Source organism: Prionailurus bengalensis, chromosome B3 (genome assembly GCF_016509475.1).
Source record: "Prionailurus bengalensis isolate Pbe53 chromosome B3, Fcat_Pben_1.1_paternal_pri, whole genome shotgun sequence".
Taxonomy (NCBI): domain Eukaryota; kingdom Metazoa; phylum Chordata; class Mammalia; order Carnivora; family Felidae; genus Prionailurus; species Prionailurus bengalensis.
The window spans coordinates 48,301,399-48,315,613 of record NC_057355.1 but is presented as its reverse complement, the minus strand read 5'-3'; the positions used below and the strand labels follow the sequence as shown (position 1 = coordinate 48,315,613).

General features: G+C 38.0%; 1 protein-coding gene across 1 annotated transcript in view; it reads right to left on the bottom strand.

Moving 5' to 3' along the window:
- The window catches only part of MNS1 (meiosis specific nuclear structural 1), a 48,198-nt gene extending 34,731 nt beyond the window's left edge, over positions 1-13,467 (bottom strand). Inside the window, exons 1-2 of the mRNA XM_043555356.1 lie at positions 12,907-13,467; positions 11,693-11,914 (exon numbers count right to left, since the gene is read on the bottom strand). Of these exons, the coding sequence (XP_043411291.1) occupies positions 11,693-11,914; positions 12,907-12,909 (225 nt within the window). The 5' untranslated portion in view covers positions 12,910-13,467. The remainder of the gene's footprint in view (positions 1-11,692; positions 11,915-12,906) is intronic.
- Positions 13,468-14,215: the final 748 nt, after the last annotated feature.

The window sequence follows — 14,215 nt, the reverse complement described above, 5'->3', positions numbered from 1 at the left end:
TAAAAAGAAATCAACCAGTAAATCCATGCCAGGCACTACTACTCAATAATAAAAAAGAATTAACTATTGACAAATTCAACAACTTGGATGACTCTCAAAAGCATTACACTGAGTGAAAAAAATCTACTCTAAAGGTCACATATGACTCCACATATGTATGGAATCACACACAATTACATTTATATAACATTCCTGAAAGAACAAAATTACAGAGATGGAGAACAAACCAATGGTTGCCAGGCATAGTCGGTGGCCGCAGCTGGGCGGCGGGGGGGGGGGGGGGGGGGGGGGAGGGCAGTGGTGGTAAAGAAAATATATGACTATAATGGGGTAGCATGAATAAGGTCTTGGTGGTGATACAACAGTTCTGTATCTTGAATTAGGTGGTGGCTGTGTAAATCTACTACACATTTGAAAATGACATATGGGTATATATGCATATTGTACCAATATCATTTTCTAGAGTTTGACATTATATTACAGTTATGCAAGATGTAACCACCGGGGGAATCTTCTGTATGGTGCCCAGTGGACCTCTCCATATGATTTTTGCAATTTCCCAAGAATTTGTAACTATTTCAACATAAAAAATTTTTTAAAGAAATCGACCACATGTGGAGGGAATAATGGAATGCAGACTATGTCAAATTAACTGTATTAAAAATCAGGGAGTCCAAGATGGCAGCATAAGAAGATCCTGAACTCATCTCCTCCCATGGACACACAAAATCTACAGCTACCTGTAGGTCATTTGTGTAGGAATGCTGACAATACCGACTCCATCTTTAGCCCTCCATCTTGTTCATGGTTGCTCAATGACCTTTCTTGGGGCTACAGGTTCCATGTAGCCATTCCATGGAAATGAATAATCATACCTTAGAAATGCCCACCAAGACCAAAATAGGGAGAAGGTTGTTTTGGTCTCCCATTAATCTTTTAGAAATAATAGTCTTTCCCCTTCCTGATGCACAGGTGAGGCTGCAAGATCTAATTAAAAGTTAGTGGTCAATTAGACACATTCAAGCTCTCTGTGGTGTTTGTGAACCCTTTGATCTCAGCATAGTGCCCTTCTGTGCGTCCCTTTGCTCTATAAGGTTTGTGGACTAAGGTCTGGATTTGGCGGAGAGTAACTATGCAGTTGCTGTGAATAGTCAGTCTTCCACCCAATCCCCCTGTCATTAAGTTACCTGAAGTAAAACACTGTGTAAACTGTATGGAGTGGCCTACTTCATTTTCCGGTCTCCAAGTGCCTTCTCAGTTTGGGGGATACTTCATGTCTCTCCTGCACCTTCTAACAATTTCTCTCTGAAAAGGATCTGAAAACTAGATGAACTGCTTCTCTACAACAAAGGATAAAAGGACCACATTGAGAGGGGTAGAGACACTGTCTTGCCAAAAAACCCTACACCCAATAAGCAGGGAGACACAACAGAGAGGGATCTCACCAGTCCAGCACCTCTGCCAGATGAGTGAGCAGTTGGTGCCCCACATTAGGCACTCCAACACTTCAGAGCTGCACCAAAAATGTCTGGCTTAGAAAACCAACAGGGCGGACATCCAAGGGACCCAAAGTACTATAGGAAACTGAGATTCTCATTTTAAAGGCTCACCTGCAGTCTCACTCATCCCAGGATCAAGCACAAAAGCACCAATTTGAAGGGAATTCATTTGCTGATCTGGGGGAATCTGCTGCAGAAGTAAGGGACAGTTGGGATTCTGCCAGAGACAGAGGCAAGGCTAACTCCTTTTGTGTGCTCTCTACCTAACCTGCCAGGGTAGCACACTGGATGCTGCACCCTCTCACTGCCTCACTGGGGCTGGTGGGACAGGTGGCCTCAGTGACGTCCTGCTGCTTTCCTGCAGCTGGGCAGTGGGAGCGGTCATAGCAATCCCCCATACCCTGCTTGGACTGGCAAGTGGGAGCAGTCATCACATTCTCCTGCCACCAACCTGGGACCATACAGGCACAGAGACAGGGCACTCTCCCACAGTATCACAGAAGCCTTCAGGCACATGCAGTCAAGACATTTCCCCCCTGCCTTTCTGAACCTGGTGAGCGCACCTTTCAGAGCAGGTGTGTGCAAACCACAGAGAGAATGCCCTTTGTTCACTTGGCCTTGGTGGCCAAGAGGGCTGAAGGTCCTGAGCTCCAAGGGACTCTTACCATCAGAAGACAGTTCTTGGCAGGCCAACCCCCCAGGGCACTGCAGGCCCAGTCTTCCTTGAAAAAGGCCTATTTATCCTGGAGCTCCAGCCTAAGAAAGAGTCTTCAGGTTTCCCACACAAACAGTAGCTACAAAGGCACTCCCAGGAAACATAAGTAGGGAGACATTATTCTTGCCCATCCTGTTGGCCTCACTGCAGCTCAACAAGACCTCCCAGAAAGGAGCTTATATACTCATCTGCAGCCCTGTTTTTACAACTGTTGCCCAGGGAACACCTCCATCTCTAGATCTGGAGGCCAACAGAGTTTACAATTGTAGCCCCACAGGACTGCATATATTTGCATATATTAAAAGCTGCTGCCTGAGGGTCTGGCTTCCATTCAGCCTGAAACTAGGTGCTGAATAAGATTCCTCTCCTTGGAACACTGACAGGTCTTGGCATACCATCAACAACACAGACATATCAAGAATAAAAATCAGGCTGTTCAGACGATCACAAAGGTTCAAGAGACAACCAAGAACTAATCAATGGTGAATGAGAAGTTTCATCACCTACACAAAGCCACTTCTTCAAGACTGAAAGAAGTACTTGTTTTGCCCAACAGAGGGAAACAAACACAGCCAAACAAAATGAGGATACAGAGAAGTATGTTCCAAATGAGAGAATAAGACAAAACATCAGAAAAAGACCTTACTGATCCAGAGATAAGTAATTTACCAGAAAAAGAATTCAAAGTAATAGGCATAAAGATGCTCACCAAGCTTAGGAGAAGACTGAATGAACACAATGAGAACTTCAACAAAGAGATATAAGATATAAGAAAGTATGAAACCGAAATCAGAGCTGAAGAATATAATAACTGAACTGAAAAATACACGAAGAGGGTTATACAGCAGATTGGATAGAACAGAAGAATGGATCAGAGAACTGGAAAACAAAGCACTGGAAATCACCCAGACAGAGCAGCAAAAAGAAAAAGGAATTCTTAAAAAAAAAAAGATGATAAATTAAGAGATCTATGGGACAAAATCAAGTGAAATAATATCTGCATTATAGGGGTACCAAAGGAGATGAGAAAGGAAAGAGGCAGAAAACTTATTTGAAGAAATAATGGCTGAAAACTTCCCTCACCTAAGGAAGGAAACAGACACCCAGATCCAGAAACCCAGAGAGTTCCAAGTAAAATAAACCCAAAGAGATCCATGCCAACACACATCATTATTAATATGTCAAAAATTAAAGAGAAAATCTTAGGGTGCCCTAGTGGCTCAGTTGGTTAAGTGTCCAACTTTGGCTCAGGTCATGGATCTTGCAGTTCATGAGTTTGAGCCCTGCATCGGGCTTTGTGCTGACAGCTCAGAGCCTGAAGCCTGCTTTGGATTCTGTGTCTCCCTCTCTCTCTGTCCCTCCCCTGCTTGCACTCTGTCTGTCTGTCTCTCTCTCTCAAAAATAAATTTTAAAAAAATTTTTAGAAATTAAAAAAAAAAAGAAAATCTAAAAGCAGTACAAGCAACTTGTTGTAAAGAAAACTCCACAAGGCTATCAGCAGATTGCTCAGCCCAAGCTGTGCAGGCCAGAAGGGAGTGGCATGACATATTCAAAGTGCTAAAAGGAAAAAACTTCCAACCAAGAACACTCTACCCAGTAAGTTTATCACTCAGAATTGAAGGAGAGAGAGTTTTTCAGATAAGCAAAAGCTAAAGGAATTCATCACCACTAAACTGGTTTTTCAAGAAATGTTAAAGGGATCTTTTAAGTTGAAAAGAAATGGCACTAATTAACAACCAAAAAACATTTGAAAGTAAAAATCTCTCTGTAAAATTTAGTATGTAGTGAAGGTAGTATATAAGTTAACTCATAAAGTTAGTATGAAGGTTAAAAGACAAAAATAGTAAAATAAAACTACAATAATTAATTAAGTGATACATAAAATAGGAGATAAAATGTGACATCAAAAACATAAAATGGGGGAGATGGTAAAAGTGTACTATTTTGGAATAAGTTCAAGTTGATATCAACCTAAAAGGTTGATAAGATATTATATATGTTGTATACATAAATTACCTCACAGTAACCACAAAGCAAAACCTTACAGTAAATAAGTAAATACAGTAAATAGTAAAAAACTAAGCACAACACTAAAGAAAGACAATGAACCACAAGGAAAGACAGAAAGAAAATGGAACAGAGAGGAACTACAGAAACAGCCAGAAAACAATTAACCAAATGGCAATAAGTACAGATCTAACAGTAATATTTTAAATATAAATGGACTAAATGTTCTACTCAAAAGACAGCTGGCCAAATGGATTATAAACAAACAAAAAACAAACAAGACTCATCTATATAGTTACTTCAGAAGTAACTATATAGGGTTACTTCAGAAGTAGGGATACACACAAGCTGCAAGTGAGGAATGGAAACAATATTCCATGGAAATGAAAAGAAAGCTGGTATAGCTATACTCATATCAAACAAAATAAGCTTTAAAACCAACACAGTAATAAAAGACAAGGAAGGGCATTACATGATAAAGAGGTCAATCAAGCAAGAAAAATATAAAATTTACAAATATATATGTATCTAATATAGAAGCACCAAAATATATAAAGCAAATATTAACACACCAAAAAGGGGAAATCAACAATAATACAACAATGGTAGGGGATTTTAGCACCCTATTTATATCATCTGACAGAAATAAGAAAATCAATAAGGAAACATCAGCCTTAAACAACACCTTAAACCAGGTGGACTTAATAGATATATACAGAACATTCAGTACAAAAATAGCAGAATACACATGCTTCTCAAGTGCATATAGAACATTCTCCAGACCAGATCAATGTTAGGCCACATAAAAAAGAAAATGTAAATAAATTCAAAATTGATATTATATCAAGCAACTTTTCCAACCATAATGGTATGGAATTACCAATTATCAAGAAGAAAACAACAAAACTGTGAGAATTAACCAGCATGCTACAAAGCAACCACAAGGGCATCGAAGAAATAAATACCTAGAAGAAATTTTTTAAAAATCTACAGAGGCAGCTGGGTAGCTCAGTCAATTAAGAATCAGACTTTGGCTCAGGTCATGATCTCACCATTTCCAAGTTCAAGCTCTTTGTCAGACTCTGTGCTGACAGCTCAGAGCCTGGGCCTGTTTCGGATTCTGTGTCTCCCTCTCCCTCTCTATCCTTCCTCCCACTCATGCTCTGTCTGTCTCTCTCTCAAAAATTAAAAAAAAAAATTGAGAAAAATTTTTAATTAGAGAATAAAATTTTAAAAATTTGGAAACAAATGAAAACAGGAAAATAACATCAAAATGCAGCAAAAGCAGTTCTAAGAGGGAGGTACACAGCAGTACAGATCTTTCTGAAGAAACAACAAAACCCTCAATTAAACAGTCTAACATTACACCAAAAGCAACTATAGCAAGAATAAATGAAGCCTAAGGTTAGTAGGAGGAAAATAATAAAGATCAGAGTGGAAATAAATGAAATACAGACAAAAAAAGACAATAGGAAACATCAATGAAACTATGAACTAGTTCTTTGAAAATATAAATAAAAATGGGGTGCCTGGGTGGCTCAGTCAGTTAAGCATTCAACTACTGGTTTTAGCTCAGGTCATGATCTCACGGTTTGTGAGTTCGAGGCCCAGATTGGGCTCCATGCTGACAGTGCAGAGCCTGCTTGGGATTCTCTCTTTCCCTCTCTCTCTGCCCCCACCCCCACACATTCTCTCTCTCAAAAATAAACTTAAAAAAGAAAATATAAATAAAATAGATAAACTTTCAGCTAGACTTACCAAGGAAAAAAGAGAGAGGTCTCAAATACATAAAAATGAGAAGTGAAAAAGGAGTTACAACTAATACTAAATAAATGCAAAGGATCATAAGAGAGTAATATGAACAAGTATACGCCAAAAATTAGACAAACTAGAAGAAGTGGATAAATTCCTAACACACGATCTTCCAAGACTGAATCAAGAATTCTTGAATCAAGAATAAAATCAAGATACTAGTAGGGAGATTACTAGTAAGGAGACTGAATCAATAAAACCTCCCAAAAAACAAAAGTCCAGGACTATGTGGCTTTACTGGTTAACTCTATCAAACATTCAAAGAATTAATATTTCCCCTTCTCAAACTCTCAAAAAACTGAAGAGGAGGGAACACTCTCACTACATGTCATGAGGCCATCATTATCCTAATACCAAAACCAGACAAGGATGCCATACAAAAATAAAATTACCAGCTAATATTCCTGATAAACATAAATGCAACATTCCTCAACAAAATATTAAGCAAACCAAATTCAACAACATATTAAAAGGACCATACACCATGATTAATGTGACTTATTCCACATCCCAAATCAATCACTATTATATACATTAACAAAATGAAAGATAAAAATCATTAATCATTTTGATTCAGGAAAAGCAGATTATGGAGAGAATGTACCTCAACATAATTAATACCCTTATGACAAACCCACAGTTAGTTTCATACTCATTGGTGAGAAGCTCTAAGATCAAGAACAAGACAAGAATGCTCATTCCATCCCCACTTTTATACAACATAGTACTGGAAGTCCTAGCCATAGTAATTAGGCAAGAAAAAGAAATAAAAGACATCCAAATTGGCAAGGAAGAGGCAAACTTGTCACTATTTGCAAATAACACAATACTAAAGACTACACCAAAAAACTATTAAAATAAATCAATTCAGTAGTGATAAGACACAAAAAATACATAAAAACCTGTTGAATTTCTACACATCAATACCAAAAGATCAGAAAGAAAAATCAAGAAAACAATCCCATTTACAACTGCATCAAAAAGTACAAAACACCTAGGACTAAATTTAACCATGGTGACTATATACTGAAAACTATAAGATACTCATGAAAGAAAATGAAGAAAACACAAATAAATGGAAAGATATTCTGTGCTCATGAAGTAGAATAAAATGTCTGTACTTTTCAAAGCAATCTACAGAGTCAATGTAATTCCTACCGAAATATCAACAGCATTTTCACAGAATTTGAACAAATAATTCTAAAATTCATATAAAAGCACAAAAGAATTAAGATAACCAAAGCAATCTTGAAAAAGAACAAAGTCAGAAGTGTAATGCTCCCAAATTTCAAACTATTATCACAAAGCTATAGTAATCAAATCAGTATAGTATTGGCATTAAAAACAGACACATAGAGGGACTCCTGGGTGACTCCGTCAGTTGAGTGTCTGACTTCGGGTCAGGTCATGATCTCACTGTTCATGAGTTTGAGCCCCGCATCCAGCTCTGTGCTGACAGCTCAGAGCCTGGAGCCTGCTTCAGATTCTGTGTCTCCCTCTGTCTCTGACCCTCCCCCATTCATGCTCTGTCTCTCTCTCAAAAATAAATAAACATTAAAAAAATTTTTAAATAAAAACAGACACATAGATCAATATAACAGGACAGACAGCCCAGGAAAACCCACATATATATGTCAATTAATTTAGAACAAAGGAGGCAAGAATATACAACGGGGAAAAGTGGTGTTGAAACTCTTCAAGTGCTGCTGGGAAAACTGGACAGCAACATGCAAAAAATGAAACTGGACCACTATCATACAACATATACAAAAATTAACTCAAAATGGATCAGAAATTTGAATGCTAAGACCTGAAACCATAAAAGTCTGAAAGGAAAACATAGGCAGTAAGCTCCTTTACATTAATCTTAATTTTTTTTTAAAGCTGATTCCAGAGGTAATTGCAATAAAAAAGCAAAATCAAATGAGACTACCACAAACTAAAAAGCTTCTGCACAGCAAAGGAAACCATCAACAAAATTAAAAGGCAACCTTCTGCAATGACAGAAGTATTTGCAAATCATATATCTTATATGGGGTTAATATCCAAAATATATAAAGTCATAAAACCCCAAAACAAACAAAATATAAACAGTCTGATTAAAGAATAAGCAGAGGGCCTAAATAGACTCTTTTTAAAAATGACATACAGATGCCCACCAGCACAGGAAAAGATATTTAACATCACCCATCATCAGAGAAATGCAAATCAAAACTATAATGTGATTATTACCTTACACCTGTCAGAATGGCTATTAGCAAAAAGAAATAAGTGTTGGTGTGTGGAGAAAAGGGAATCCTCATGCAGTGGTGGTGAGAATATAAATTGGTGCAGCCACAATGGAAAAAAGTATGGAAGCTCTCAAAAATTTTTAAAAAATCATATGATCCAGCAGTTTCACTTCTGGGTATCTACCAAAGAAAACAAAAGCACTAATTTGAAAAGATATATAAATGTAGCATTATTTATAATAATCAAGATATGGAAATAACCTATGTCCATCAATGGACGAGTAGAGAAAATGTGGTATGTAAGTACAATAGAATGTTGCTCAGCCATAAAGATAATCTTGCCATTTGTGACAATTTGGATGGACCTTGAGGGTATTACACTAACTGAAATAAGTCAGAGAAAGACCATCATCTTTGATTTCACTTATATGTGGAATCTCAAAAACAAAACAAATAAACAAAACCCAAATTCATAGATATAGACAACCAAATGGTGGTTGCCAGACGAGAGGGGAGTAGGAGTGGAGGTGTGAAATGAGTGAAGAGGATCAAGAAGTACAAACTTCCAGTTATAAAATAAGTAATGGGGATTTACATACAGGATGGGGAATATAGTCAATAATAGCGTATTAACTTTGTATGGTAAATAGATAGTAACTAGACTTATTGAGGTCATCATTTCACAATGTATACAAAGGTCAAATTGCTATGTTGTGCACCTGAAACTAATATCATAATGTATGTCAATTATACCTCAATAAAATGTTTAAAAAGACAATCACATAAATGCAGTAGAAATAGACATAAGTAATTTTAGGAAACAGTGTCTGACTAGATATAAGGCTAAGGACAAAAAATATTTATATCCAAATCTGTACTGTAGTAAGTAAATGTGTTGTTCACAGGGGTGCAGGTTAACAATTCTGAGACTACTTTATTTGTATACTAGGGTTGAAAGAATAAGTAAATATACTATAGATAATGAGAACCAACTTTCTTTTTGTTGGAGAAAGCAATTATGAATAAGGAAAGGAGAAAGGCTAGGATAACCACTGTGCTAATCAGAAGGGAGATTCTCTTGGGTAGGCCTGACCTAATCAGGTGAGCCCTAAAATGACAAAGAGCAGTTGAAGCCACTGTTCTGTGGATATCAGGGAAACAGACTGCTATGTTGTGGAAAGGATCAAGTGGCAGGGAATGTCAGCAGTCTCTGAGAGATATGAGCATTAGTCTTCGAACTATGAAAACATGCACTCTGCCAACTTAAATGAGCTTAGAAGAGGACCCCAAGATTCAGATGAGAATATATTCCAGACAACACCTGGATTTCAGCCTTGTGAGACCAAGCAGTCAATCCAGCTATAAACCACGTTTGGATTTCTGACCTACAGAAACCATGAGGTAATCAACAGATGTTTTTAGCCACTAAATTTGTGGTAATTTGTTACACAGCAACAGAAAACTAATATAATAAATGAACAGTAGTCTTTAAAATTGTCAAGGTCATGAAAGACAGGAAAAGTGAAAAACTGTTACAGATTGGAGGAGATTAAGGAAACATAACAACTAAATGCAGTTTGTATTCCTGAAACAGAAAACATGTTAATGGAAAAAACTCATATGATCTGAATAAATACTATAGTTAACATATTGTACCAAGGCTAATTTCTTCATTTTGATAATTGTTCCATGATTATTTAAGATATTAACTTAAAGAGAAATCAGTAAACGGTATACAGGAATTCTCTTTACTATTTTTTGCAACTCTTATGTATCTAAACTTATCTCAAAAATTGTCTCTAAATATTATTTCCATTAGATGATAACAGTGCTCTTTGGTACAATGGCTGATTCCGGGTGTGAAGCCAGAAATTTACAAGATGAGTCTTGTATTCACCAGAGGAAAAGAACAAATAGGATAACGAATCAGCTCAAGTGATTCCTAAGATCTGAGAGTAGAAAGCCAGAGACCCAGAGAGGCCTGGGTGGCTCAGTCGGTTAAGCATCCAACTTTGGCTCAGGTCATGATCTCACAATTCATGGGTTTGAGCCCCGCATCGGGCTCTGTGCTGACAGCTCAGAACCTGGAGCCTGCTTTGGATTCTGTGTCTCCCTCTCTCTCTGTCTCTCCTCCACTCGTGTTCTGTCTCTCTCTGTCTCTCAAAAATAAATAAACGTTAAAGAAAAATTCCTTTTTAAATAAATAAAGAATGAGGGAGAGACTGTTTTAGATTAGAGGTACCTAACAGACATAACAACCAAATATACTATATGAACCTTGTTCGGATCCTGATTAAAACAAACCAACTGTAAAAGCAGACTTTGACATAATCCCCAAAACTTGATTATGGGATGGCATTAAATGATACCTAGAATTTACTGTTAATTCTATTACGTGAGATAATGGCATTGTTCTGCTACTATGTTAGAAAATATCTGTATTTTATAAGATGCATACTGAAGTATACAGGAGAGAGATGATCTGATATCTAGGGTTTTCTTTAAAATTAAAGAAAAAAATAAGAATAAAAATAGGAAAAAAATCTAATCCCTAGGATCTTATTGCTCAGGGTTGAAAATCATGTCTAAGCTTTATGAAATTGAAAGTCAGAGGGATGGATATCATTTTTAAAAGTTGCTTTTGCCATTCCCCACAATATCCTGCAAAATGTTGAACATAAAGCAGGAACTCAAAAAATAGTGAAATATCAGAACACCTTTTTCACATTTATGAGAACTTGTTTCTTATTGGTTTCCCTTTTTTACCACCTTCATCCTGTAAAATATTTAGAAGTTTCCATTAAAAAATTATCTCCATATTTTAGGAGTTATATATATGTACTGTACCTGAATTCAAGTCAGTATTTCAAAAATCAAAAATACAAGTAAATTCAAATCTAATACATACGTGTTCATTTTCTACCACTGAACAATGAACATGTTTAATATCAGGATATTCAAAAAAGGTAATCTGAAATTTTTGTCTTTTGAATTTTATGGAATGCAACTGAATTTTACTTATATGAGCAAAACTCAGTAATTACGGATTTCATGTTTATGAAAAAAAACGAGAAAACCTGTGTCTTACTCTGTTCCAGGTACTTTTCCAAGTGCTTTGCATGTATTAAATCATTAACTATTAAAACAATCCTACAAAGTGGGTACTATTATAATTCCTGTTTTATAGATGAGGCAGCAAGTAAAATCATGGTTCAACAGCTTATATACAGCAATACTAGGATTTAAAGACGTAACAGTCTAACTCCAAAAACGCAGTTCTTTACCACTACATTGGACTGACATACAATGAGGCATACTTTATCTGATCCTGTTATCTATTCAATTCCAGTATCAGCAGTTGGTTTTTATCATTTCCAAGGAGAAAATGAAGGGAAAAAAACAATGTAAGAATGAATAGTAAAATGTACCTTTTGAATGGCTTCTTCCATATCCAACTCAAACTGTTCATTCTGTAATAATCTGAGGAATCTCCTGCGCTCCACACGGTCATCATTTTCGTTCTGCACCATTTGGTCCCTGACTTGATTCTGTATCTTTCTTAGCGATTGGACATGCAATTTCTTGCAGTAGTTTACATCTACTAATTTCTGATGTCTTTCACTGAAGTTCATAGCTCTCCTTTTAGAAGCCTATAATGAAAAAAAAATAAAAGTATGCATACTTTGATATTCCAAAAGCTAATTTTTAAAAGAATACTGCTGTGGAGTGCCTGGGTGGCTCAGAGGGTTATGCACCACTCTTGATTTCCGCTCAGGTCATTATCTCCCAGTCCTGGGATTGAGCCCCGCTAAGGAATTGAGCCCGGCTGAGCGTGGAGCCTGCTTGGGATTCTCTCTCCCTTTCTTTCTGCCCCTCCCCCACTTGTGCTCCCTCGCTCTCAAAATAAATAAATAAACTTTAAAAGTATACTGATGTAAGCTCCCATTACAAAAATAGGGAACACTAATAAAAACAAAGGACCTTTGGCCTCCTTCCTAAATTCAGAGAAATAAAAAAAAAGTACGCGTGGTAGCTAAATATATTGATATATCAGTAAACTACTTTTATTACTCCCCATTTTATAGATGAAGAATAAAAAGTAAAAGCAACTTTACCCAGGATTCCTCAGCTTAAATATGCCGCAGTACTAAGATTCAAAGACCTGTAGTCAAACTCTGTAGAACTAGCTTTTAGCGCAATACAGGGAATTCCTCCTTCCCCATTCCACCCCCCTCTCCCTTACCCCTTGGCCATAAAGTTCCGTTGAGAAACTGGTCAGGTTTTCCTAATATAGATTTAACAGGTCGGGCCGCTGCTACTTAATTCATTCACTCTCTCCTGGAGTTTTCTTCCCCCAGTTATTCGTTCAACATTCTTAATCTTTCCCCAAATTTCCAAAATATGAGAAAAAAGATATTTACCGGGCAGATCTAATAACAGCCAGAAATTTTGGAAAAGGCTGAAAGCCACCGTGTTCGTTGCTTAAACAATAGCACAGGAGGCCTCTGAAAGCAAATTGTACGAGTTTCCCACTTTAATTCTCAGATTAGGCACTTCAAATCCTTTTTAGGTGCAAGCTGGCTCTAAACTACAATTAAACCAATAGATAAACAAGTAGTTTCAAGACCCCCAACCGGCTTACCATCTTGGCAGACGAAAATTCCCCTCTCGTGCTCCAGCGGCCACCACCTCCCGCTTCCAAAGCAGAGGCTCAGCTCTCTGATGTTGATGCGGTTTCCTGGCAACCGCCGCCAAAGAGGGTCCCACCTACCGGCGCAGGGTGCAGTCTCTCATTGGACGCAGGAAGAGCCAATGGGCATTGAGCTTCTTGGAAGGCTGGCAGAGGAGCTACTTCTCCAGACCTAATTAACAGGCGGGAAGTTCAGATTCTGTATCCAGGCGCGAGCTCTTTGTAGTCTTTTAGGGCGCTCACGATTTCCCTCAAGCGGCTAAATTCTGTGATTTGGGTAGGTTTGGGAGCCAAGGGGAGGCTGTGGAAACTTTACACAGAAATACGCAAACTCCTATTCCATGGGGCCAAAGTCACTTTCCACGCATAGAACATCCTGTGCCCTCAAAGCCCGTTCTGCATGAGTTGATGACTGCCTTCACCTTTAGCAGTGGGAGGCACGGCCACCGTCTCCCTAGATGGGTAACTGTGAGCCACTGTGGGTGGCATGTCCTTCCAGCGCCCTTCACCTCACACCCCGCAGACGCTGTTGGTAAACTGTGGTAATAAAATGCAGGGGCCACACAGAGCTTTCTCCGCTGTGGAATACCTGGTCCAGGTATCGAAGAGCCAGCATACAGATGATGGCAGGATGTGATCAGGTTTATTTTACTGGCAGTTGCACACTACAGTCCATTTTAAATGGAAGAATTTAAGAACAGGAATGGGTCAGAAAAATTAGTCAAAGATTATAGAGATGACAGAGAAGTCCCTAAAAAAATTGAGGCGCCTGGGTGACTCAGTGGGTTAGGCATCTGACTTAAGCTCAGGTCATCATCTTGGGGTTTGTGAGTGTGAGCTGATAGCTCAGAGCCTGGAGGCTGCTTCAGATTCCGTGTCTCCCTCTCACTCTGCCCCTCCCCTACTTGCCCTCTCCCTCTCACTCTCTCCCTCTCTATCTCTCTCAAAAATAATATTTAAAAAAAAATTAAACGTAGTGTGGGAACTTGACTTAGTTTGTGCTAGCTAATTTGAAGCCCATCATGTGCAGCAATATTGTGCTTAAATATTAATAACCAAAAGGACTTCCAGTTCCAGCTCCAAAATGTAAAATCTTGGAAGTTATCACTTGTCCTTACTATCAGAAAAATTTCAACAAACTAAAAACTAATGATTTTTCTTGGACTCATCAAAGAACTGAGGTCACAGGGCAACCTACAACCCTGAAATCTGGAGAGGTGAGTCCAGGGGGTAACAGCCAAGACCTACTTATCTAGAGCAG